Source organism: Plecotus auritus, assembly GCF_963455305.1.
Source record: "Plecotus auritus genome assembly, chromosome: 12".
Taxonomy (NCBI): domain Eukaryota; kingdom Metazoa; phylum Chordata; class Mammalia; order Chiroptera; family Vespertilionidae; genus Plecotus; species Plecotus auritus.
Window position 1 is genome coordinate 6931915 of NC_137778.1, and position 26050 is coordinate 6957964.

General features: G+C 54.9%; 1 protein-coding gene across 1 annotated transcript; it reads left to right on the forward strand.

The window, feature by feature from the left end:
* Positions 1-25005, forward strand: ATP1A2 (ATPase Na+/K+ transporting subunit alpha 2). Its single transcript, XM_080648846.1, has 23 exons — positions 1-235; positions 4149-4253; positions 4493-4552; positions 5986-6189; positions 6659-6772; positions 7021-7155; positions 7820-7937; positions 9595-9863; positions 10719-10917; positions 11047-11156; positions 11310-11444; positions 12155-12344; positions 12495-12670; positions 16980-17116; positions 17616-17766; positions 17843-18011; positions 18212-18366; positions 18539-18662; positions 18841-18986; positions 19195-19325; positions 21667-21768; positions 22055-22146; positions 23044-25005. The coding sequence occupies exons 1-23, from the start codon at positions 224-226 to the stop codon at positions 23070-23072; spliced, it is 3063 nt and encodes a 1020-aa protein (XP_080504972.1). The 5' UTR covers positions 1-223; the 3' UTR covers positions 23073-25005.
* Positions 25006-26050: the final 1045 nt, after the last annotated feature.

Genomic DNA, 26050 nt, shown 5'->3' on the forward strand with positions numbered 1-26050 from the left:
AGGGGCGGGAGGGGAGGAGTCCTCAGGGATCCTGTTTCAACAAACGTTTCTTTCCAGAGGAGGGGAGGGCGGGGGCGAGGGGGAGAGGGACCTATTTAAAGCTACCCTGTTGCTGGTCATCTGTCTGGCTGCTGGGTCTCTGGCCGTCCCCAGACTGCGGAGTGGCCCGTGAAGTCTCCCGCTAACCTCTCCAGTCTACACCCCTCAGCCACTCTGCCCCAAGATGGGCCGTGGGGTGAGTATTCCCAGAGAGCAGGGGTGGCTCCGTGGGAGAGAGTAGGGCTCTCTGGAGGCTGAGACTAGAGGGAAAGTGAGGCGGGATGGGATGTGGAGGGAGGGGCAGAGAGAAGCTGGCCGGCTGGGTGGCTTGAACTTGGGACTCACAGTGCCTGGCTGCGAAGGCACGCACAGACCCACTGCTCACACACACAGACCACTGCTCACACACACAGACCACTGCTCACACACACAGACCACTGCTCGCACACACAGACCCACTGCTCACACACACAGACCACTGCTCACACACACAGACCACTGCTCACACGCACAGACCACTGCTCACACGCACAGACCACTGCTCACACGCACAGACCCACTGCTCACACACACAGACCCACTGCTCACACACACAGACCACTGCTCACACGCACAGACCACTGCTCACACACACAGACCACTGCTCACACACACAGACCACTGCTCACACACACAGACCACTGCTCACACACACAGACCACTGCTCACACACACAGACCACTGCTTGCATGCCCAGGAGCAGGCCTCTTCGGCACCCCACCCGTGACTAGCCCCAGCCCTCCAGCTCTCCCTCCAGCGCCTCCCCATCGCATCTCTGTCCATTTCTGGCACAGCCCCCACTCTCACCACATCCCCAGGCCTCCCGGCGAAGGGGTATCTGACACTGTCGGTCCTCCCGCCTCCCCAGCCTGAGAGGATGGAGGTCCGATTTGAGACTGAAGAGGGGCAACTGCTCCTGAGTCACCAGGCAGCTCTGGACACCACTGCAGGCGCCTGAGCTCCAGGACAGCTGGGGAGGGTGTGGGGAGGGTGTGGGGAGGGAGGTGATGTCCCCAGGCCCCAGGCCAGCACCCCTCCACGTCTCCTGGCAGCATTGCCTGGGCCATGGGCTTGGAGGACTTTCCCAGAGGCTGGTGAGAGCTGCCTGCCCCGTCTCCTGCCCCGTCCGCCCTGCCAGCCCTGGGCATGCCAAGGGGAAGGTTAACAGCCATGACGGGGGTGGGGGGGGGGACAGGCACCGGGCCTTGGCTACTTGGAGATGAAATCTCTTCGCTCGGCGCCGGCTTTCCTTTTGTGCAATGCCGGGCACAGAGGGAAAGGGCACAGGGAGCCGTGGGGGTGCTGAGGACAGAGGGGCCTGTGGGACTGTGGCAGTTTCTGGGCCCTGGAGGGGTCAGGCAAGGACTTGTTATTGCACTGAGTTTAGCAGCTGGAAAAACTCTAAGCTTGGACACCAGGGTTCCTGAGCTATGGTGGGAACCATAAATAGAACGTGTGTGTGTGTGTGTGTGTGTGTGTGTGTGTGTGTGTGTTTGCGCGCACATGCGCACACGTGCCTGCTCGCCACAGGCTGGAGTTGAGACACATTCATGGATGAGCACCTGTGTTTGGGTCTCAGCGGCAAATCGGAGAGCGTACAGACCTCCAAGCCTGCGTGGGCATCGGTGCCACTGTGTGTGGGGGGTGCGGGGAGAGGGTCTGTGAGGAGCTGTCTCTGCAGTGGGGCTGCATGCAGGACGAGGTGACAACCGTGGGAAGACAGGCTGCCTTGGGACCTTAGCTGCACCTTGGCATCTCCGTGGCTTCGCCGTAAAACAGGGTGGACCCAGCACAAGAGGTCCTGCTTGCAAAGCCATTTGACCTTGACTTTTTCAGGGACCCTAGCTGCTTGGGGACTGTGCTCCCCCCGCCCCCACCCCCACCCCAGCAGGGATGTTCCCTACCCTGCTACCCTGAGTGGCAAGGCAGGGAGCTGATCCAGTTCTGCTTGGACTGAGGATGGGTGAAGTGGGGGGACTTGGGGCTGGAGCTTGGAGTTCAACTGCCAGGAGACTCCTGAGGACAAAAAGCACCCCTGCCCATATCCTCGCACCGGGGTCCACTTCGTCTCTGACCCTTTGCCCTGCACCTTCCCTCCAGAGCAAGGCCTGTCACCCATCACCCACGGCTGTGAAGGGCAACGTGGGAGTCGGAGGAAGGGACAGCGTGGTGGGAGGGATCCCACCACTCCAGCTGCCACGAGAGGCTGGGGTGGGGGGAGCAGTGGCCGCCTTCCAGCTTCCCCCTCCGGCCCAGCCTCTGGCTTTCTCAGAAAGAACTCTCTGTTCTCCGTGAGCATTCAAGCCCCAGACTGGGACTTGTGGGTGGGGGAGGGAAGAACAGGCTGGAGAGGTGGGGAGGGGGGGTCCTTGCTTCCTCTCTCTCTTTCTTGACTAGGCAGCCCGCTGGCCCCAAATCTCCACAGGCTCCTGGCAACAGAGGCTGAGATCCTTGCCAGGGCAGGGGGGGAAGGGCCGGGTGTCCCAAGCTCTGAGCCAGGAGGACAGGGAGAGAGCTGAGGGAAGGGGTGCTGCGTGGGCCCGCGCCCAGCCACCACCCGACATGCCCAATGCTCGTGGGCTGGCAATTATTTAAAAACCATCCATTGGATTCAAAGCTTCTTGGACTTTATTTTACATCTGAATGTACAGAAACCCCCAGGCTCTGCTCCTCCGCCCCAGGGGCACCCTGCTCTGTGCGCACCCGCCCCCCCCCCCCTCCTTCCTGCCCCTGGAACTCCAAGGGCCTCACTAAGCTCCCAGGGCCACAGGGAGACCTGCCTGGCCGGCCATTCCCTTTCAAACATTTCTCAGCCCTTCCCACCAAGGACAGAGTTTGTGAATCCAAAGCATTTCATTTCATCCAATGGACTCTCCTAAGTCACCTGGGGGAGGGAGGCAGCCCCGCCCTCCCCCCAGGGCAGCTTCAGTCTCATTGACATTTCACATGGAGATAATGCAAACTTTAAGTCTATCGGACCAGGCTGTCCACTCTCGCTGCCCACCTCTCTCACCCTGATGCCACTGGTCAGACGCCGCCCTCTCCAGGGCCCGGATTCCCAGTCTACCATCAGGGCACCTGGGCGTTCCTGGCATTGTCCTGACTGATGGACACAACGGCTTGATCCCGGCCACCAAAGGCTTTTGAGGCAGTGAAACCACTCTGTATGGTGCCATGAGGTGGACACATGTCACTGCACATTTGTCCAGAACATTACACATTTCTAGAATGTGCACCAGCAAGCGTGAGCCCTCAGGGAGACTCACAGACGGAAACAAGTGTGCCGCTCTGGTGGGGACGTGGACGGGGGGAGACCACACTTGTGGGGACAGGGATAGATGGGAAACGCTCTGTACTTTCTGCTCAATTTTGCTGTGAACCTAAAACTTCTCTAAAAGGAAAGGTGGTTTTAAATATGCACCATACTTCCTAAAAAGGCAAACACCTTAGCCATAAATCCCACCCAGGCACCCCCGCTTCCTTCCAGAAAAAAACAAACTACACCACAGCATAGAAAAGCGCGTCCCGGACACCTCGCACGGAGGCAGGGAACCACCACGGCCCCCCTGGAGAGGGGACGTTCCCACCCTCTCCCCCAGGATCCCCGCGAGCCCGCGGCCGCCTGGTGGAGACCTCAGGTGCTAACAGGAAAGGGAAGTGGCGGCCTCATGAGGCGCCTGTAAAATGTTTTTCCGATTTCACACGAGAACCCAAAAATGCCTCTGCCTAAGAGCTACGTGAAGTTCAGTTTTAGACTTTTCCTCCGAAGTCCAACTACCATCAGCTAAGAGTGGGCTCCTGAGTCCTGAGCCTCTCAGTCTTCCCTGAAATTCGAACATAGAGCCCTGGGTCTCTGCCAATAGTTTGCAAACGAAGGGCCCGGGGTTCCCTCCACCCTCACCGCCCTCCTCCCCCCCCCCCCCCGCCCCGTTTCCGCCACCGGAGCATCACTGCTTTGAACCCACTGCCCCCACCCCCAGGCCCGGGCTCCCTGCTGTCAGGTGGGAATAGAGGCTCAGCCTCTGTCCTCCCTGACCCTGCTCGGGGCTCTCCCTTCCTCCCGCTCGCAGGCCGGACGCGAGTCCTCGCCTGCAGCCACCACTGCAGAGAATGGAGGCGGCAAGAAGAAGCAGAAGGAGAGGGAGCTGGATGAGCTGAAAAAGGAGGTGGCCATGGTGAGGCCCACAGCCCGCCAAGCCGGGCTGTGGAAAGGGGACCCTCTGCTGCACCCAGAGAAGCTCATGCCCTCCATCTTCCTTCACCCCCCATCTCCCCTCTGCCCCCCATCCTCCCTCCTCCCCACCCCCACCCCATGCTCCTTGCCTCACCTCTGGGCCTCTCATTGACCTCACACACATTCTAAACACACACACACAGCCTCCCCCCTCACAGTGGTTCCATTTCCGGTCCCCAGGATGACCACAAGCTGTCCTTGGATGAGCTGGGCCGCAAGTACCAAGTGGACCTGTCCAAGGTGAGTGGAGGGCTCGGAGGGCACCAAAGAGGAGAGAGAACCACGCGGCAGCATCAGGGGCAAGGGCCCGTCCACCCGTAATCCAACCCATTTTACAGATGGGGAAACCGAGGCCCGGGGGCTAACTGGTGGCAGAATCAGAACAAGAACCCAGATGCCCTGCTTCCTAGTCTTGAGCCCTTCTCCTGTGTACCCACCCGAAAGCCAGGACCCGGGGGACCCAGGCCCCGAAGGCCTCCCGTCAGGGCTCTCTCTCCCTCAAGCAGCTTCAGTGATGCACAGTCTCTCATGGTCCTGACATACATGAAATTGTGGAGTGACCTATTACTATTCTGACAGTGGCATGTTGGGGTCCTGCCATGGATGTACGTTTTACATACATTTTTCTAATCCTTGAGAAATAGGTGCTGTGGACCTCTTTCTTAGAGCAAAGAGACTCAGATGAGGAGCGCAGCTTCCCAAGGTCACATCCATAGCAAGCAGCACAGTCAGATTGCCAAGCCCATCACTTTGAAAAAGAAAAACATTATTCATAAAAAATATGGTAGTGTGGCCTCCTCCTGCAGGCCCTCCATGATTGCCCTTTTGAAAACTCTATGCCCCCATTGCTTTACCTTACTTCCCTTCGTCACACTTTCACTCTCGGGCAGTAAAATCTATTGCGTGTCACCTCCCTAGATCATAAGCTCCGCAAAGCAAGGACTCTGTGGGTCTTGTCCATCTCTGGACAGAGCTGATAATAGAGCCTGGCATTCATACACATTTATTAAATAAATGAGTGGACAGATAGAAAGATAAGTAAAAAGCATCCTCTGCCTTCAAGGATCTCAAAGTCTGGTAGCAAAGAGGAATGCCTAGATTTCCACGTGGCGGTGCCGCTCTGGAATCATGCCTCAGATGTAATGGATGCAGAGAGGGGCGTCTGAGGCAGCCTGGGCCCGGGGAGCAGGGCCAGGCCAGGCTTTCTGGGGAAAGCGATGGGTGATTGCTGAAGCTGAGTGACGTTGATCGTCAATGATGTAGGACTCTTCCTAAATCCTTGGTGTAATAAACAAAAATATTCCTTGGTGATGTGGGGAATCTGGAGGAAGAGAGATGGGGGTGGGGAGGGGAGGAACCAATTGAGATGACTTTCCAGTGAGCCTCAGCCAGGCTGCCTCCAGAGGAGATTATTGTGGCCCCGAATGTTTCTCTATCCAATGATGACCAGAGAAGGGGCCACATTAAAATCCTCCTCAGCTTCAAGGCCTCTAACACCCATTGCAAACCCCACCTCCTTCACGTGGCCTCTCCTATGGCCCCCCGGCCCTTCCAGCCAGGTGGGATTTCCTCTCCACCTGGGCATTACTCCCTGCCAACGAGCTGGTGGGAAGTGCTGAGGGACCAGATTGGTTCTGGATGCAAATTCCCACCCTTCTCTTTGCCTCTCTCAGGGCCTCACCAACCAGCGGGCCCAGGACATTCTGGCTCGGGATGGGCCCAACGCCCTCACCCCGCCCCCAACAACCCCTGAGTGGGTCAAGTTCTGTCGCCAGCTTTTCGGGGGCTTTTCCATCCTTCTGTGGATTGGGGCCATCCTCTGCTTCCTGGCCTATGGCATCCAGGCTGCCATGGAAGATGAACCATCCAACGACAATGTGAGCTGGAATGCCTGACCCCTGGACCAGCCCATGACTCTGTCCTCCAACCCCGAATCTCCAGTCTAGCTGGGGGGCAGGGAACAAGACCCTCACGTCACAGTGCTCTTTAGACTGAAAATGGGTGAGGCTTCTATACATACCTATACGCACCCCAACACACAGACACACAATCACTCAAGAATGAGAAAGCCCTTCTCTGTTCCTTTACACTTAAGGGGGCTTGTCTGCCATCCCTCAGTCTTCACACCCTAGAGAAGACCTAGTCCTGGGAACTCCCTAAGACTCTCACCACAGCTTCCAGCCTTAGGAGGTTGGGGACTGGAAGACTGAGGGGGACATAAGAGAGAAGGACTTTCCTCGACCATTTTCCCTTCCAGTCACAGACAAAGGTAGCTCGTCCCACGTGGCAGTTGCCGCTTTAGGGTTGAGAGACGGGCAGGTCTCTCAAACCCTGTCTCCTTGCCAGCTATATCTGGGCGTGGTGCTGGCAGCTGTGGTCATCGTCACTGGCTGCTTCTCATACTACCAAGAGGCCAAGAGCTCCAAGATCATGGATTCCTTCAAGAACATGGTTCCTCAGGTAGATGGCCAGGCTGGGCTCTGGGCTGGGACATAAGGTTTCTGGGCAGGCCCAGCTCATCCCTTCTCAACTCTGTGTTCTGAGATGGAGGCTTGGACAAAAAGTCCCTCTAGGTCTCTACACCAGGAACTAATTTTGCTGCTAAGGGCTTCTCCCCCTCCTTAGCGGGGTTGAAGGAGCGGGGGGAAAGCAGCAGGAGAGATAAGTAGGGGTAGAGACTTCATGAGATGCCCATGGCCTCCCCACAGCAAGCCCTCGTAGTGCGGGAGGGTGAGAAGATGCAGATCAACGCGGAGGAAGTGGTGGTGGGAGACCTGGTGGAGGTGAAGGGTGGAGACCGTGTACCTGCTGACCTCCGGATCATCTCTTCTCATGGCTGTAAGGTGAGGAGGCCATGCCAGAGCACCTGGCTGGGTCTAAGAAGAAGGCTGTATAGAGCTGAGAGGGGCCCAGTTAGAGGTTTGAAGATTGGAAGAGCCAGATCCAAATGCCAACACCTACCCCATACCTCCCAGCTGCACCTGATAATGCTTAGGCGTTGTCTCCTTGTATCTGTGTGTGATGACTGCTCTGTGCCTAGGTATGTCTTTGATATCTACTTTACAGCCACCTTGTATTGAGTCCCCGTCACTGTCAGATGTTTTATATACATTCACATATGCCATGGAATTCAACTCTGTGAGAATGGTCTAATCATGCAGGGCTGTTGCATGTGGCCACACTAGGCAGTGCCATTTTCATAGACTGCAGTGCTGATGGCACCCCCTGTAGTTGTGCAAGGCATAGATTCTGATTACATTCCCCATTTTACAGATCAGTGGATGGTTAAGTAACTAGCCCAAGGTCACATTAGAATTTCTCAAGAGCTAGGATTCCAACCCAGCGCAGGGACAATAGCTGAGCAACACTATAAATATGTGATGAGGACAAGTGCAGTTTTGTCCCTCGTGTCATGGAGATGGAGTGCAGTTGGAGTCGGAAGACAGCTGTGTGTGCACAAGTGTGTCTGCCAAGCTGATGACTACACCCTCCCTGCTTCCTCCCCAGGTGGACAACTCATCCCTAACTGGGGAGTCAGAGCCCCAGACCCGCTCCCCTGAGTTTACCCATGAGAACCCCCTGGAGACCCGCAATATCTGTTTCTTCTCTACCAACTGTGTGGAAGGTGAGAGGCTAGCCGGGTGGGGGCCCCTCATCCCAGCACCCACGGAGGGAGGAGTCTGAATCCTGAACCCCCAGCAGGATTGGAGGCTGTGGCTGTACTTACTCATAAAAAACCCTGCTATAGAGGAGGGACCTGAGGACTTGGGGATGGGGATCCCTGAAGATAATAATCCCCTCCAGAGAGCAGGGTATTGGCTGGGATGGCACAACTCCATGGAAAAGTTACCTCCCCACAGAAAGATCTCTGCTCTGTCCACCGTAACACTGAGTGGATTCCAAAGCCTGTAGGTCTTGGCCAAGTTCCCCCACCCCTACCACACACACTTACATTTACACACTCTGACACTCACACATCATACACACATGCACACACATCACACACTCACATGCACACACGTCCCAAGCCAGCCTTGACTCTTGAGTGTCTTTGGCTTGACTGAAGGCTTCTGTTTCTCCTGGGTTTGGGACTTGCTGCCTCCATCTCTGGCCCTTGCTTTGACCAGAGCCCCAGGCTGGGGGAGGGGCAGGAAAGCTTCCAAGCCAAGTGGGTACTTGGGCTCCCCCTCAGGCTGTATCTAGGACTGTGCTTCACCAAGAGAAATAGTCACGCTCAGGCTGCCCAGGTTGCCCCGTCCCTGATCTGGGTTCTGGAAAGGCCAACGAGTCCGGGCAGACTCGGAGAGGGCAGAGAGGGCAAGAGCTGGTGGGAGGAAGACGCCTGGCTATGCCATGGGTTTCAGAAAGTGAGCCAAAGAAGGCCTTCCCCATCGCCACACCTTTCTCTTAATATCTGTCATTTCTCTTCAGTGGATGTGTTTTTCTGGGCTTCCTCCTCTTTCAGCAAGTCGGAATTATAACGGAAATCACCACACATTAAGTTTCCTAACTTTTTAATGTACTGAGATTTTGAAGTTTGCTCTGCATTTTTCACAAATGTTAAAAATGCCTCGTACAATATTTCCATTGCTTACTCTAACATTGGCCTTGAAGAAAGTATAGGAAATGAATGGAACTAACATTTGATGCGTGCCTACTATGTGCTAGGCACTGGTCTAGGTATTACAGCACAATCTGATTTAATTGTTAAAACAATCCCTAGTTAGGAACTCAAACAAGGACTCAGGCTCAGGTTTGGCTGACTCCAAGCATGCATGCTCTTCCCCCTGCCCCATCCCTCCTGCCCTATAGGCCCCTTTAATGTCTACTTGAGGGTCAGTAATGGCCCAGCTTCTCTTATGGGATTCATGCCTAATGTTGAGAAAGAAAAATCTTCATACTACATGGAAAATCCACAATAAGTGCCGTACTTCGTGTTCATAATATACTTGTGGGTAATATGTAGGAGATTGATTTTACTGAAGTACTGCAGGCAGCATTTTTGTTTCACTTATTGAATCTCCTCAGTTTGAACTTTGAGTTTATTTGCAAGCCTTTCCACAGGCCCAGGCGTAAAAGAGAATAATTTGCGGTTGCCCTGAGCCAGGGGTTGGCGATGTGGGCACGAGGAGAGAGCCCAGGGAGGTACAATCTGCTGCAGCTCCGGGAGCAGAGTCTTTGGTCCATTTCCTCTGGGATGGATTTCCTTCCGCAGGAAGTAGGACAGGACACAGATCCTGGGACCCAAGGCACCCAGCCTGGTGTCTCTTCCTGTGTTGCAGGCACTGCCAGAGGCATCGTGATTGCCACAGGTGACCGGACGGTGATGGGCCGCATAGCCACTCTGGCCTCAGGCCTGGAGGTTGGGCGGACCCCTATTGCCATGGAGATCGAACACTTCATCCAGCTGATCACAGGGGTGGCTGTGTTTCTGGGCATCTCCTTCTTTGTGCTGTCCCTCATCCTGGGCTACAGCTGGCTGGAGGCAGTCATCTTCCTCATCGGCATCATCGTGGCCAATGTGCCTGAGGGGCTGCTGGCCACCGTCACTGTGAGTGGCCAGGTGGAGGTGCCACCAGGGGTGGGTCTTGTTACCCTCTTCCTCAACAGTGATAGAGGCTTATGGCTCCTCAGCAATTTTTTCTCTGCCAGCCCTTAAAATCACATATCAGATTCTCATTTAATACCTGGCTTCGAGTGTGAGTCTGAAAAAGGTCATTTAATACCCGGCTCAGAGGTTGAGTCTGAAGAATCTCTGGTTGGGCTGTACTTTGGCAGGCAGTCTCCCTCCCACAGCTTGTCATCGTCACCTCTTCTCACCACCCATGTGTGCTCATCTGCCCCTGTCGTCCAGACCTCGTCCTGGCCAACACTCTTCTGTAAACGCGCTCTCAAAGGTCACCAGTGACCACCTGGCCAACCCAGAGACCTTTTCTTAGCTCCTATGCTCAGCTCTGCTGCTGAAAGGAACCCTTCTGTCCCCCTGCCGGGATCCTCTCCTTCACTGAGGACTGTGACATGTCACTACCCTGGTTCTCCTCTCCTCTGTCCTCAGCGGGGTCCTCTCCTTCTCCCCAAAACTGAGTCTCAGGCCTCAGCTCTCTGCTCTTCTCCTTACACGCTTCAGCGAGCCCAGTTCCACTGCCCATTCTGTGTGGGTGACTCTCACACCCCTTCGCCCAGCTCTGCTCTGGCCCTCTCTGGAGCTCTAGACAAATGTCTTCAACTCCGTACAGGACATTTCACCTAAATACACACCCATGATCTCGGTTCAACTGCTCACACCTAGGTCCCCCTCATGTTTGTGGAGCAGGACCAAGGGATGAGGGCCAGAGCTCTGGGGGAAGGTCATAGACATCGCCGGCTCAGGCTTGGTCCTTTTTGTATCCTCCTCTCCTTCTCCCAGGTGTGCCTGACCCTGACAGCCAAGCGCATGGCGAGGAAGAACTGCCTGGTGAAGAACCTGGAGGCGGTGGAGACGCTGGGCTCCACCTCCACCATCTGCTCTGACAAGACGGGCACCCTCACCCAGAACCGTATGACCGTCGCCCATATGTGGTTTGACAACCAGATTCATGAGGCTGACACCACCGAAGACCAGTCTGGTGATTGGGCAGCCCAGAGGGGTGAAGGGGTCTGGCAGATGTCCAGGACACTGGGTGGGGGAGTGGGTGGAGAGAGATAAGAGCTCTAAAGGGGAACCAAGCTCCCGGTTCTCCCTCATTTTTTCCCAGGGGCCACATTTGACAAGCGATCCGCGACGTGGACGGCCCTGTCTCGGATTGCTGGCCTCTGCAACCGTGCCGTCTTCAAGGGTGGGCAGGAGAACATCTCTGTGTCTAAGGTAGGGGGTCAGGGCCGTCTCCATGGCCTGTGCCCTTTGCTGATGCCCAGCTTCCCCTCATACCCTGTGGTGGCCTCCAAGGTTTCGTGGCCTCTCCTCTTGGCCCTCCACCCTTCTCCGGCCCCACTGTAACACTGAATTCTCTCCTGTTAGCGCGACACAGCTGGTGACGCCTCTGAGTCAGCACTGCTCAAGTGCATTGAGCTGTCCTGTGGCTCTGTGAGGAAGATGAGGGACAGGAACCCCAAGGTGGCGGAGATTCCTTTCAACTCCACCAACAAGTACCAGGTCTGGTCAGGGAACTGGGACGGGGGAATGGGAGGGACAGAAGTGAGGGGGTGCACCAAGCCAAGGGGGAGTCATCAACATGAGAAGTGGAGGCATCTGGGCGTCATGTCCTCTCACCCCTGCCTTATTCCCCAGGGCTCCTCGAGTGACTACATGTCTGGGTGCCATCACCCCTGAGCTCCCAACCTTCGTTCCTTCCTTCCTCCCACCCTCTTGACGCTTCTTCCAAGAGCTCCCCATCCTCTGGCCCCAGTCTCTCAACCCTTTCATCACGCTCAGTGGAAACATACTTCTGAAATTCCCTTAGCGTATCCCTCCACCTGCAGGCATCTGGGGAATGCCAGCGACACAGTCTCAGCTGCGTCCCGTGTGGGTAAAGCCCCACCGAGGCCAGTTTAGTGGTGGGGAATGCTGACAACACAGCCATCTAGCCCATGCACAGGCCTGTCTTAAGTGATCTTAATAAACATTTGCTGGGTCAACGCATGTCCTAGGAAGGTGACTCTCAGGTTACAGGGTTGGGACTTTTGTTTCAAACATCTCTCCACACACAAAAACTGTCCCTATGCCGACAAGGGTTGATGAGTCAGAGGTAGTTTTATTAAGGGAGGGTTTCTTACCAGCCTCTGCCCTGTGCCAGGCCCCGTGCTGGGCACTGGGGCTAATAAGACAATTATGGCTCCCTCTGTCACTGCCCATCCTCCTTCCAGCTGTCCATCCACGAGCGAGAAGACAGTCCCCAGAGCCACGTGCTGGTGATGAAGGGGGCCCCGGAGCGCATCCTGGATCGGTGCTCCTCCATCCTGGTGCAGGGCAAGGAGATCCCGCTGGACAAGGAGATGCAAGATGCCTTTCAGAACGCCTACATGGAGCTGGGAGGACTTGGCGAGCGAGTGCTGGGTGAGGGTCCAGAAGCCGGGAGCAGGGCTGAGAGGGATTCCCACGCCTCAGTTGGCTTCCCTAGGATGAGGAGCTTTAGGGGTGTTCAGGCAGCCACCTTGCTGCTCTCAATCCTCCCTTCTGCCCCCCACCCCCCGCTTCCCCCTGCAGGCTTCTGTCAACTGAATCTGCCCTCCGGAAAGTTTCCTCGTGGCTTCAAGTTCGACACAGAGGAACTGAACTTTCCCACGGAGAAGCTCTGCTTCGTGGGGCTCATGTCCATGATCGACCCTCCCCGGGCTGCTGTGCCTGACGCTGTGGGCAAGTGTCGGAGTGCAGGCATCAAGGTACTGGCCTCACTTCTTCCCCTTCCCCCTCCCCTTCCCCCCTCTGAAGGTCAAGAGACTGCAGGGGCTATTGGCCTGGGGACACCCAAGCCCCTGGCGAGCTTTTCCTCCCTGACTGAGAGGGGCAGCTGCCATCTGCAAGCAAAGGTCGGCCCCTGCCTCGGAGAGCTCACCCTTCTTGTTCCTTGTGCTCAGAGTGCCCAGTCTCCCGCATCGAACCTCTCCCTCCCTGGCATGGCTCATTCTGTTCTGATGGCAAGCTGATAGGGCACCCCTATCTTGGGGATGTGGTGTCCTGCCCCTCCCAACTACTGCCTGCTGTCCCTAGCCATTTGGGATGGGGTTAGCAGGCTCCAGTCTGCATCCACTCGCTGACCCCCCAGAACCCTGCAGACTGGCCCCAGCACTCATTCCCCTTAGCACCCTCTCCCATGTTTCCTGGTCCAGCTGTAATTGCTTCTCAATGGCCACTCCCTCCTTGGTGCTGCATTTAACAAATATTTGTCGTTTACCAACTATGTACCAGGCACTGTTCAAGGTGCTGGAGATCAACAAACAAACCAACATAAATCCCTTCCATCTTGGAGCTTACTTTCCTGTTTCAAAGATATCTCACTTTAAAAAAAACAAACAAAACACACACACAAAGATACAGCCTTTAGCCCCGGCTGGTGTGGTTCAGTGGTTGGCGTGTCGGCCTGTGCAACGAAGGGTCTACAAGTTTGATTCCCGGTCAAGGGCACGTAACTGGCCTGCAGGTTCGCTCCCTGCCCCCAGTCAGGGCGCGTGTGGGAGGCAACCAGTCAATGTATCTCTCCCATATCAATGTTTCTCTATCTCCCCCCCCCTCACCCCGCTGCTTACCTCCCTCCCTCCTTTCCACTCTCTGAAAAGCAATGGAGAAAATATCCTCTGGTGAGGATTAACAACAAACAAACAAAAAGACAGATACAGCACTTTAACGCCCCCTTCACCTAGTGACTCACCAGGTAAGGTGCCATTGCTTCCTCCTCTTTTTCTCAGCATCTCTCCTATTACCACGTAAGTTCAGCTCGACCTGTCTCCTGAGGGTCAGGTGCTGCGCTAGGCACTGGAGATTCAAAGATGAATAAGATACAGCCTGACCGCCAGAGTTCATGGTCTCTCAGGGGAAACGAATGCCTTTACAATTGATTCATCACAGAACAATCACAATAGGTAGGGTAGCTGAGCACTGACTATAGGTCAGATACTCTCATAACAAAAGCAGCCAATTGTTTTCTAAGACTTTACATGAATCAGGCACTAAACCTGTAACATCTCATTTATTCTTCATCACAACCCTATAAGTAGACACTAAGATTTTCCCCTTTTCACACAGAGGGGCCATGGTGCAAGTAGCGTGTCCAAGAACACACAGTTCACAAGTGGCAGGGCCAGGATTTGAACCGAGGCAGTCTGCTAGTTCTCAACCATCACACCAGAGGACGTGTCTGTATATACATGTCCATGCATGGTTTCTGACCCCCTACCACCCTGTCTCTGAGGTAGGCTTCACTTTCCCCATTTAAAAATAAACAAGCTGAGACTTAGAGTGGGTGCGTAGCTTCCCCCAAATAAATCTGCTCGTAAGAAGTGGGTTGGCTACATCAAGCATGGCCTGCTTCTCCGCTGTCCTGCTCCTTAAGTCTGCCTCTCGCCATGATCAGAACCATCACAGAGGCCTGGGGAAGTCCCTCCGTGGGCAGCCACAGCAGGGAGCAGTTAGTTCTGCCTCAGGGAATTGGACAATGTTTTATAGAGGGCATGATATTTGATCTGGGCCTTGAAGGTTGACAAGTATTTTGTAAGGCCGTGCGGGAGAGGAAGGCAGGTCAAGAGCAGGGAACAGTGTGTACTCTGTGGTTAGACTGTACCGGGCATTTGCGTGGGTTGCAGAGAGAGGTGGCAGAGGAGCACTGGGAATCGAGACTGAGACGGGCCAGGGCCAGTTGGAAGGACTTTGCTTAAATGCCAGACTTGGGCTTTATCCTAGGGTCCTCAGAGAGCCACAGGTGTCACAGGACACTTCTAGCTTCTAGATGGAGGAAGGCCTAGATTTAGAGAAGAACTGAAGTCAGGGAGACAGGCAAGAAGAGACTGCAATAGTTCAGGCAAGGGACAGTGACCCGAACAAGGGCTGAGACAAAAGGGAGTCGTTACATTCAAGGAACCTTGTGAGAACTTGGTGACTAAACTGGATATGGGAGGAGAGGGAGATACAGGAGACAAAGGGCCTGCATGAAAGAGGGATAGTTTCTAAGGCGGGGAGTAGAGCAGCAGGCGTGGTGGTGGTGGAAGTAGAGGTAATGAGCTCAATTTGACCTTACATTCAAAGAATCCATAAGACACCCAGGGAGAGATGTTCCAGAGAAAGTTGGAATGTGGTTTAGAGCTGAAGAAAGAGGGCCAGGACTGGAGAGTTGATCCAGTTAAACTCTAGGTAATTACAAATTGTACTGCTTAACATTGCCCAGAAAAGAGCACAGGTCAAGAAAGAGGAGGAGAATGAAGCCCTAGACCACACCAACATTTAGGGGCACGAACAGGAATAGGAACCAGTGACCGAGGGGAGAGGGCGATAAGACCCAGCTAACATTTGTTGGGCATTCACCAATGTCACATACTCTTCATGACCTACATGAAAGGTAGAACACATCTTCTCCATGTGCTGAGACTCAGTGAAGGCACTTGTCTAAGGTCCCAGAGCTGGGGCAAGCCAGCACTTCCACCCAGGTAGCCTTCTGACTCCTAAGCCACTTCTACTCGCCTTGGCTGCCTCCCTGAGGAGGGTGGGAAAGTGCATGAAGAGGGTGGAGAGGGACCAGGAACAAAGGGTCCATGGAAGCCATGGGAGGGTTCATTTTTAAGAAGGGTGGTGAGCAATGCCAAATGCCTGAGAGGAGTCAAGAAGGATGAGGACTTGACCGGAATCAAACCCTGGACATTTCAGTCCGTAGGCCGACACTCTATCCGTTGAGCCAAATCAAACTTTGCCTCCAACGTCACGGGCGGGCATGGAGAAGGGTGAGGTGGCTAGCAGTGGGGTGGGAGAATCATTGATCGGCTGCCATCTGCACACCCCTACTAGGGATTGAGCCTGCAACCTGAGCATGTGCTTTTGACTGGAATCGAACCTGGGACCCTTTAGTCTGCAGGCTGATGCTCTATTCACTGAGCCAAACCAGCTAGGGCTTTCTTTCTTTTCTTTTAAATTCTTTATTGTTGAAAGTTTTGCATATGTCTCCTTTTTCCCCCATTGACCTCTTCCCGGCCACTCTTGCTGCCCAGCACATGCCCTCGCCCCCCTCCTGTCTGTGTCCATTGGTCATGCTTACATGCATGCACACAAGATCTTTGGTTGACCTCTTACCCTCCTCCCTCCCATCCTCCCCTGCCTTCCCTCTGAGGTTTGACGATCTGCTATTGGTTTTCAATTGGGAGGCACATGTAGTCTTGGGGGCAATTTCAGTGGGGTGTTAGGGGTGGAAGAGAAGGCAGTGAGGCCTGGAGAGGCCTCCTTCTTAGTATCTATGTGATCTGCCCCATAAACCCACACATGCAAATGCTATATCCTGGTCCAGCTCTGATTGCCTTATGCTTAGAATAGCCTCTTAGCCAGCCTCTCAGATGCCGACCTCCCCACCCAGCTCCATCCATTCTGAAATACAATGACCACCACCGTTAGGACAGGACTCACCTTCTCCCCACATCATGGAGGAGTGTCAGGGGGAGCGGGGAGGGAGGGCTGTCTCCCTGTCATCCTTACTCTGATCTGACCAGTTAGATGCCCTGCAGCAATCATATTGGACCCTTAGAAAGCCACATCCTAGTTCTGGCTCCCTGTGACCTTGAGCAAATCCTGGCCCTTTCTAAGCCTTTGCTCCCTCATAGGTAACAGGAGGAAGCTGTGAAGGGTCCTGCTAGCTCCGACAGTCTCAGAGCCCGTGAATTCCAAACTCCTGAACAACCTTTGAGGTTTCTCTTCCAAGGGACCCTCATTAACATGTCATTCTGTCATGGCAGCTTTCCTCCATTTAAGCTAACGATCTCTAATCCCCAGAACACAACTTGTCATTGTCTCTCCCCTGACCTACCATCTGAACACACACACACACACACACACACACACACACACACACACACACACACACTTCCACTCCCATTGTTTTAGCTGGGATCTGTGAGCCCACCATCTGCATTTTCCTGACTTTGGGAAAGGAATAAGCTGGCAAGGTGGGGGGTCCAGACTTAATGCTGCTGTCCCGTTCTTCTTTCTCCTCCCCGCCAGGTGATCATGGTGACCGGGGACCACCCAATCACAGCCAAGGCCATTGCCAAAGGCGTGGGCATTATATCAGAGGGCAATGAAACTGTGGAGGACATTGCAGCCCGGCTCAACATCCCTGTCAGTCAAGTCAACCCCAGGTGAGGCCTTTGCAGGACGCCCTGCCCCCGGTCACCCCATTCCTCCCACAGGTGCCGGAGTCGCACTAGGGAATCGGGATAGCACCTCTGGGACCTTTACTGGCCTTTGCTCTGGTTCCTCCGTCCTGAGTGTGTCCGAGCTGTGTCACTGTTTATCTGTGTGACCTTGGACATGTCCCCTTACCTTTTTGAGCCTCCATTTTCTCGACTATAAAATTAAGATGCTGTCTACACCGCAGGGTGGCTATAGCAATGAAATACGTATGCGGGAATGAGCGCAAGCCCAGGAAACTGGACTGTGATTACGCGCATGGCAAGAGAGAGAGAGAGAGAGAGAGAGAGAGAGAGAGAGAGAGAGAGAGAGAGAGAGAGGAAAACAGCTCCCTGAGCTGGGGGCCGGGGTGGGGGGTGGAGGGTGGGAGAGACCGGAACCCCAGCAGGCAGTCGGGGGAGAGGCGTCTGGGTGAGGCGGGGACAGCACCTCTGTCCTGCCCTCCAGAGAGGCCAAGGCGTGTGTGGTGCACGGCTCTGACCTGAAGGACATGACGGCGGAGCAGCTGGACGAGATCCTCAGGAACCACACGGAGATCGTGTTTGCGCGCACGTCTCCGCAGCAGAAGCTCATCATCGTGGAGGGCTGTCAGCGGCAGGTGAGCAGGGCGGCCCACGGCAGGGCGCGGCCAGCGCAGGACAGGCCCCCTCCAGCGTGGCTGTCCCCCCTCTCAGGGAGCCATCGTGGCGGTGACGGGCGACGGGGTGAACGACTCCCCGGCGCTGAAGAAGGCGGACATCGGCATAGCCATGGGCATCTCGGGCTCCGACGTCTCTAAGCAGGCAGCCGACATGATCCTGCTGGATGACAACTTTGCCTCCATCGTCACGGGCGTGGAGGAGGGTGAGGACCGTGGCCGCCTGCACACCTCCTTCCCAGGCCTTTTACGCAACCACAGAGCCAACTCAGGCTTCCAGGCATCGGCCGCGCCCTTCGCTTCCCTCACACAGTCTTCCTCTCCCAGAAAGTCAGGCAGCCACACTCCAGGGCGAGGGGTGGGGAGGGTCCCTCTGAGCTCCCTGGTGCTCTCGGAATCTCCCCAGGCCGCCTCATCTTTGACAACCTGAAGAAATCCATCGCCTACACCCTGACCAGCAACATCCCTGAGATCACGCCCTTCCTGTTCTTCATCATTGTCAACATCCCCCTGCCGCTGGGCACCGTCACCATCCTCTGCATCGACCTGGGCACTGACATGGTGAGGCCAAGGCCTGGAGGCGGGGACAGGCCAGGCAACCACGTGGGCACCGTGGGCAGCAGGTGGAAAGAGAAAGGCCAAGGGCAGCTGACCAGGCCGTGCTGGCTGAAGAGAAGGCAAGCCCCAGGCTCCCTCCGACGCCCTCTGTCCCCCCACTCTCCACCCCACACAGGTCCCCGCCATCTCCTTGGCCTACGAGGCCGCTGAGAGTGACATCATGAAGCGGCAGCCGCGGAACCCGCAGACAGACAAGCTGGTGAACGAGAGGCTCATCAGCATGGCCTACGGGCAGATCGGTGCGGCGGGGCCCTGGGCTCAGGAGGGAACCCAAGAGAATTCTTGCCCGGGCTTTGGGAGTCCAGGACGGGGACCGCTTCCCCCAGGGTCAGGGACAGACACCTCTGGCCTGTCGGTGCTGGCCCCCTCCGGCTTCCTCCTCTGACCCTGGCCCTGCGTTTTGCCCACGACCCACAGGGATGATCCAGGCACTGGGCGGCTTCTTCACCTACTTCGTGATCCTGGCTGAGAACGGGTTCCTGCCGTCACGGCTGCTGGGGATCCGCCTCGACTGGGATGACCGGTCCACCAACGACCTGGAGGACAGCTATGGGCAGGAGTGGGTGAGCGGGGCTGTGTGCGTGTGGACACGCGTGGACGAGAGGAGGGTCGAAACGCCTGGCAGAGGTGGCCAGTGTGGCCCACTGGGCTGGGGGCTCGGTGGGGACTGCGTGCCCAGGGTCTAACAGTGGCCCCGAACGGCGCTACAGGCGCTGCATCCGGTCCTGCGGGTTCTTCTCACGCTGCTGCCTCTCTGCCCGCCCCCTCCAGACCTATGAGCAGCGGAAGGTGGTGGAGTTCACCTGCCACACGGCCTTCTTCGCCAGCATCGTGGTCGTGCAGTGGGCCGACCTCATCATCTGCAAGACCCGCCGCAACTCGGTCTTCCAGCAGGGCATGAAGTGAGCGCCGCCCCCCCCAGCACCACCGGCGGGGCGCTCACGGCTCCCCCACCCCGGCCCACGCACACGACCTCCACGATGTCCCTCTCAGCTTGGGGACAAAGGTTTTAGTCACCCGGCTGCATATCCATAGTCACGTTTTAAACCGAGGAGACGAGGAGTGATATGACTATTTCTGATGAGTTTTATTTTGTTCCTAAAGTGGACTTTGCTAAGGGCTCCTTCCACCTTTTTTATTTTCATCTTTCCTTCCTTCTTTCCTTCCTTCTCTTTTTTCTTTCCTTCCTCCCTCCATCCTGAACTCTAGTGACCCCCACACCACCCTTTGCACAGCTTTAAATACAGGGTCTCCCGTGCCCCCCTACACTCACGGTAGCTCTAGTTCATAGCACTTGTCCTGTGGTAATGGTGTTGTCCTCGTGGGGTTTCTGAGCTGCTCGGAGTCAGGTTCAATGTCTTCATATGGTGTGAGTTCCCATGTGCCAGTCACTGAGGTGAGTGGTTCAAAGCCATTGTCTAACCTCACAATGGTTCTATGAGGGAAGTGTTGTTTTCAATTTGTGGGTGAGACCTCCCACGATGTACATGCCATGACGGGCCTGGGGCCACCCCGCTGGTGAGGGTCAATGCAGGTCAGCTTTGAACACAGGCCCTTGGCCGCTACCCTGGGCGGCTCACCTTCCCAGCCTGGCTGCCGTGAGGAACCAGTCACGACTCTGACTGCAGCACGGGGGGTGGTAAGGGCTGGAGGCATCGCTCCTGTTCTATTTTCTTTGGCTGGAAAAGATGAGCGCAGTTCCCCAAATGAGCTTTGTCACAACTTCTCAGTAAGAGGGAAGTAGTAAGGACGCCGGAACCCTGGTGAAGCCAATAGCATTTCAGATCCTGGGGAGAGAAATGTGAGCCGTCTGCGATGAATAAAGGAGCCACGAAGGGAGATGATCCCAGGGCGCCGAAACACGAAGGGGAACGTGCAGTGCGAAGAGGACAGGAGCAGGGGGTCCACGACACGGCAGCTCTGGGCTGGGACTTACCGAGCAGTGAGTGCGCGGGGGACGCGGGAAGGTGAAGACCACTGGCTAAACCCAGCCCAGCCGAGGGGCAAATGGAAATGAGACAAAAGCCAGGCTGGGTGCTGGGGCGTGCTATACCCACAGGCCCCCTGGCCACAGGCAGCCTCAGCCCTCGGGGGGGCCCCCCCCCCCGCCCCTGGGCCCTCAGAGGTCCGATTTCCATTGTTCCAAAGCTCCATGGAAATCCAGCACTTCCTGTGAGAAGGCCCACGCTTGGCAGAGGCCTAGGTATGAATATAGTGGTCGCATTAGCGTGGTTCTGTTTGGAAGCTGGGATGTCTAATGAATTTTAAATGGGGAAATACAGCCACTAATTATTAACAAATGCAGCTTGCGAGACAAAAATCAATTTAAAAATTGTGGCCTTTCTAGAAGAAAAATAAGGGGTCCTTAATGAGGGAACCACTGGCTTAAGCCATAAAGAGAGGATGTGCACACAGTGAGGGAAGGAGGGGCAATAATAGGACTGAGCACCTTCCATGTTCGGGAGCTTTCCATGACTTTCCCAGCAGCCCTATGATAAAAGGTAGCATCTCCATCTTACACGGAAGGAACACGAGGCTCAGAGAAGTCAAGGAGCGTTGCTTACCACCAAGAGCCAGTGAGCGGCAGCTCGGGACTGGCTGCCACCTGACTGGCTCCAGAAACGCCCTCAGAGCCTCTTCCCACTTGGCTTTTCGGCTCAGACAGAGTAAACCTGCGTTAAACACCGACTCTCCAACGAACCTTCCCTCTGAGAAGGTTCCCTTCTTTGTTGAATATCTACAACCCACAGCTCCCAGGGGCTGCGGGAGACCCTGAGGGTGCAGAAGACATAGGGGGGCCCTGAACTGAAGCAGCTTGCCTGGCATCTTGCTGGGGAGATGGCACGTTCACAGATCACTTTCCTGGGGCAAGAACAAGATTGTAAGCTGCCAGAGGGCAGGCCCCAAGTCTCCAGGAGGAAGCTCATGTTGCACGCGGCGTCTCCAGGACAGAGCACATCACCCAACACATGAAAATGATTTATCGAATGAATGAATACCCTAGTATGTGTGCTACGGACAGCAATAAGGGGTAACATCACTAAGCATAACAATGAAAGAAACTCCTGCTCGGGTTACACACAGCCTGGGGTGCCTGCAGAGGCCACCGGAAGATGCACTGATGACCTTTCCCCCACATTTCCTCTTGCCTCCCCCCCGCTCCACCACCAGGGGTCCCTGATCTCTCCCTCCGTGCCCTCCCTTCAGATGCTACTTAACAACCCCCTTTCTTTGCCTTTCCAGGAACAAGATTTTGATTTTTGGGCTCCTGGAAGAGACAGCGCTGGCTGCCTTTCTATCCTACTGCCCAGGCATGGGTGTGGCCCTCCGTATGTACCCGCTCAAGTGAGTATTTCTTTAAAAAGGCAGCTTCTAGCCTGGCTGGGTGCTCAGCTGGCCCTATACGCCAAGGTTGCAGGTTCGATCCCAGGTCAGGACACATACAAGAGTCAACCAATGAATGCATAAATAAGTGGAACCACAAATCTCTCTCTCCCTCTCCCCCTTCCTCTCTCACAAACAAACAAGTAAAAGTTAAAAGGGCACCTTCTAGGATCCACATTCTGGTCCATTCCAGTCCTCCTTGCTGTACCAGCCTCTGAGGTTCCTAACACTCCTCTGCTGCTTGCAGGGTCACCTGGTGGTTCTGTGCCGTCCCCTACAGCCTCCTCATCTTCATCTATGATGAGGTCCGGAAGCTCATCCTAAGGCGATACCCCGGTGGTAAGCACCTCCACACCTCTCCCAACCCCCAGAAGATGCAACCCCCACTGACCCCTCCAGGCATCCCCACCCAAACTCCATTCCATCTACAGAGCCCCGTCCTTTCCTCCGAGCCTGCAGATGCTGGGGTCCCAGGTCCCGCAGCCCTGACTGTTGACTCTGTTCTCCGCACCCTCTTTCTCTCAGATTCTGGTCCCCCTAACATGCAGGTGGTCTCCGAGGCCTTGCACCTTCCACCGGGAGTCACAGAACGTCAGAATTAGAAAGGCCCTGGAGGCCATCTGTCCCACCTCCACATTTTACAGATTCAGAGAGATGAGTTATTTGTTCAGGGGCATAAAGCACAGCTGACACTAGAACCACTGCCTCCGGACTCCCAGGCATCAGCCAAGTGTGTTTTTCCCCAACAAGCATTTTGATCCCTTACTGGAGGGTGAAATGGATGGCCAATAAGCCAAATACAGCCCATGGATAATGTTGGGTCTGGCCTGCCCTCTCTTGCGCAGGTGCGTGGTTTTTTAATTGCCCAATATTTAAAACTGGGGAGCTCTCACATAAAATCGAAATTTCTGACTTCTGAAAAAATTACAAGAGCTGCCCACATCTCTGCTCAGCAACACTCCGTGGCCGCCCCTCTAGGAACCCATTTGTTACCTGAATAGCCACTGCAGTAATTTGCATTTTTACCCCCAACTACTCTATGCCCTCCCGCTACTGGGCGAAGTCCAAGCATCTAAGGCCCCAGCTTACTGGGTTTTCTCCCCTCCCTTTTCACCTGTCCGCAGTCCCTTACCTCAGCCCCTGCCCCAGGCTTCTAGTCACCTGGCCTCCACCACCCCAGCCCCTCTCCTCTTTTTATGCTCACCGTGCAACCCCACCCCCAAATCTCTCCAACAGGCTGGGTGGAAAAGGAGACGTACTACTGAGCACACTGGAAAGAAGAACCAGGACGGGAGAGATGGGTGCCCTGGAGGAGTTGCGGGGATGGTGATGGGGAGGGGTGGTCTTAGGGGAAGATTTGGGGAGAAAGAATGAGGCAATTTAGTAGGCTAAATGCGGGGGGGAGTGGGTAAATAAGCTTGGGGTCATTGCCCCAGAGACCTAACTCTGAACAGTCAGATTAGATACTCTCCCCAGATCCTGGTCCACCCCACTCCACCATGTTGTCTATTTTTATGAGAAACTGAAAGTTATTCCAGCCTCCCATTCCCTATCCCGCTGCCCCCACCTCTCACTAGAACAGACCAACTTCCAAAGGCAGGAACATGTCTAACTAGGAGGAAGGAAACGGTCTCAGGTCCCACCAGCCACATCCCACATCCCACCTTCACCCCTCTTTTGCTTCCTGCCCAACTCTGTCCCCTGCTTCCCCGTCTGACCCAGAAATCACAAATGGTTCCTCTTGTCGAGGCCAGAAAGGGAAGCTGGTTGGGAATTCGGCCTGGCTCCCAGTCCCAGCTAGTTAGGAACCTTTGGAGGAGACTGGGCAGACGCAGACAGTGAGAGGTCAGGGTATGGGGGCAGAGGCAAACAGCAAGGAGAAAGGAAAGAGATCGGTGCATTTGACATCTGGAATCTCCAGGTAGGCGCCAGCTCTGTGTCCCGATCTTTTAGAGCCTGCCAGCAGACCAAGTTCAGTGTCATCAGAGTAGCAGCAGAGGCAGGACCTGAAGGCAATCGGGAGTTTCTCTGAGATCCCACACCCAGAGTCCCACTGACCTTGCTTGGTGGTCAGTTTGGTCCATGCGGCCCAGGCATCACGTCGCCGATGCTCCAGCTCTCAATCACATGCACTTGGTGACACCTGCCCTTTGAATGCTAAGAACTTGGAAGTTCCACGCTATTCTGAGAGGGGTGGCTGCCCGTTCATTCCCTGCCCCTCCCGGCCTCTCTCCCCTCACCCCTCACGCCCATGCTGATGAACCTGCCTTATTCCTAGGCACCGCCAAGCCAGGAGCTCCCTGGCCAACAGCTGGAATTGGGGTGGAAGGGTTCCCAGAGCTTTCCTGTCTTCAAAGGACATGCAGAATCAGCTTAGGTCACGAACACGGTCTGCCCTCTGGACCAGAGGGAACGCACGAGGGACCTGCCTTTGGCCTCGCAATGAGCGGGGCTGTTCCAGGCAAATGCCCTTCACCTGATGTTCACTGTGCCACGTCCCCATTGTGCCCACGGTTGGTTTCCCGTTCCTATGGGAGATACTGTTCCTTCCCTTCCCCACCCCTCCTCCTAGCGTTTCTGCTCATTCTTTAAGGCTGGCTTAGATGGCACTGGGCATGTCCTGCAGAGAGACCTAGATGAACAAAGCAAGTGAGAGACACCTAAGGAAAACGGAAGGCCTAAGGCAGAAAGGAAGGAAGCATAAAAAGCAAACTCTAGCCAAGCCCATAAGCCACCTCCCAACGACTGTTATGTCATTTCAGTGGAATTCTACTTCATTGGAAGTACCTTGAAATCAGTGTCATTGCCTTGGGCTTAGAAAACTAAGTGGGAAACCACATAAATTTGGGCCTGATTTATTTGCAATTTATTGACTGTGGACAAAAGTTTCTCTTTGTACAATTAATACACGAGGCAATTGTTTAGTAAATTAAGAGCATAAACAATACTGCTAAGGGTGGCATATTTAGACTACCTAAAACAATCCTTTTCAAGCACTTTAGGAATCGCCATTTAGAAGTTGTGAGTGTATGGGCTAATTATCATTAATTCTTATATATTTGTTAAAGAAACATCTGCAAGACCTTGACTTGGTGACCTTTTATAAGACATTAGTTTGAGGCACTACATATGTACTTGAAAATAATAAAGATGCATTTCTTTATGAAAAAAGAAATCCCTTTGATAATTCTATAATACTTAATACTTTCCTGTCTCCCAAATTGTGGTATTGAAAAGTGTGCTGAAGCAGGACTTGGCTTATAGAGAAAGAAATAAAGAGAGGGCAGGAGACAGGGATTGGAGGGAAATAATCTGGGAGCAGATTATCCGTGGAGAAAGCTAGAGGGGAAGAAGTTATGTTGTAAAATGATATAGAAGAAAATAGAGTAGGGTCTCCTTCCTCATTGCTGAACCCACCCCAAGAATCACAAAGGGTTGTCCAGAACAGGAAAGGGCCTAGGAGTCTCTGGGGGCCCAAATACTTGGAGCCACTCTGCTTTTTGTTTCAGCTCAAAATCAGGCCACTCCCAATCTGAGGAGGCGGGGGAAGGAGATGGTGGGCTGAGGGCCCTGAGTGTCAGCACCACTGGACAGTCTGTTGTATACGGGCTACAGTATACTGTGTGCAGGGCCCTGTTCTGGGTGCTGGCTTTGGGGGTGGAGGGAAAAGTGGATGCGATCCTTGAGGCTCACCAGGCAGCAGACTTAAGAAACCTTCATGGCACTGGCCAGTGTGGCTCAGTTGGTTGAGTGTCATCCCAGGCACCAGGAGGTCACTGGTTCTATTCAGGATCAGGGCACATGCCCAGGTTGCAGCCTGATCCCCCAGTAGGGGGCATGCAGGAGGCAGCTGATCCCATCAATGTTTCTCTCTTTGAAATCAGTAAGAACTTTTTTTTTTTCTGCAAAAAGCTTTATTGTTTCCATTTGGTCCAATGCATGGGGGAGGGCTTCAGGGTGGTTAAAAGAATGGCTAGTAGTTTCGGGAGAGGCTCAGGGAAAAGCCAGACACCAGGGGATGCAGAGGGGCCCCTCAAAGGCCTCTGGGCTCCACAGGCTCCTAGTTGTGCTGGAGGGTGAGCCTTTGGAAGAGACACTCGCCCAGCCTGGGGGCCGGCAGCCTGTGGAGGGGAGCCAGGTGTGGCCCCTCTTCTTGATGAGTTTCACCTCCTCACCCGGAAGTGGTTCTGCAGGAAGTCAGAGCTGCGGGTCTGCGTGGGCAGAACCAGGGCACGCAGGTCCA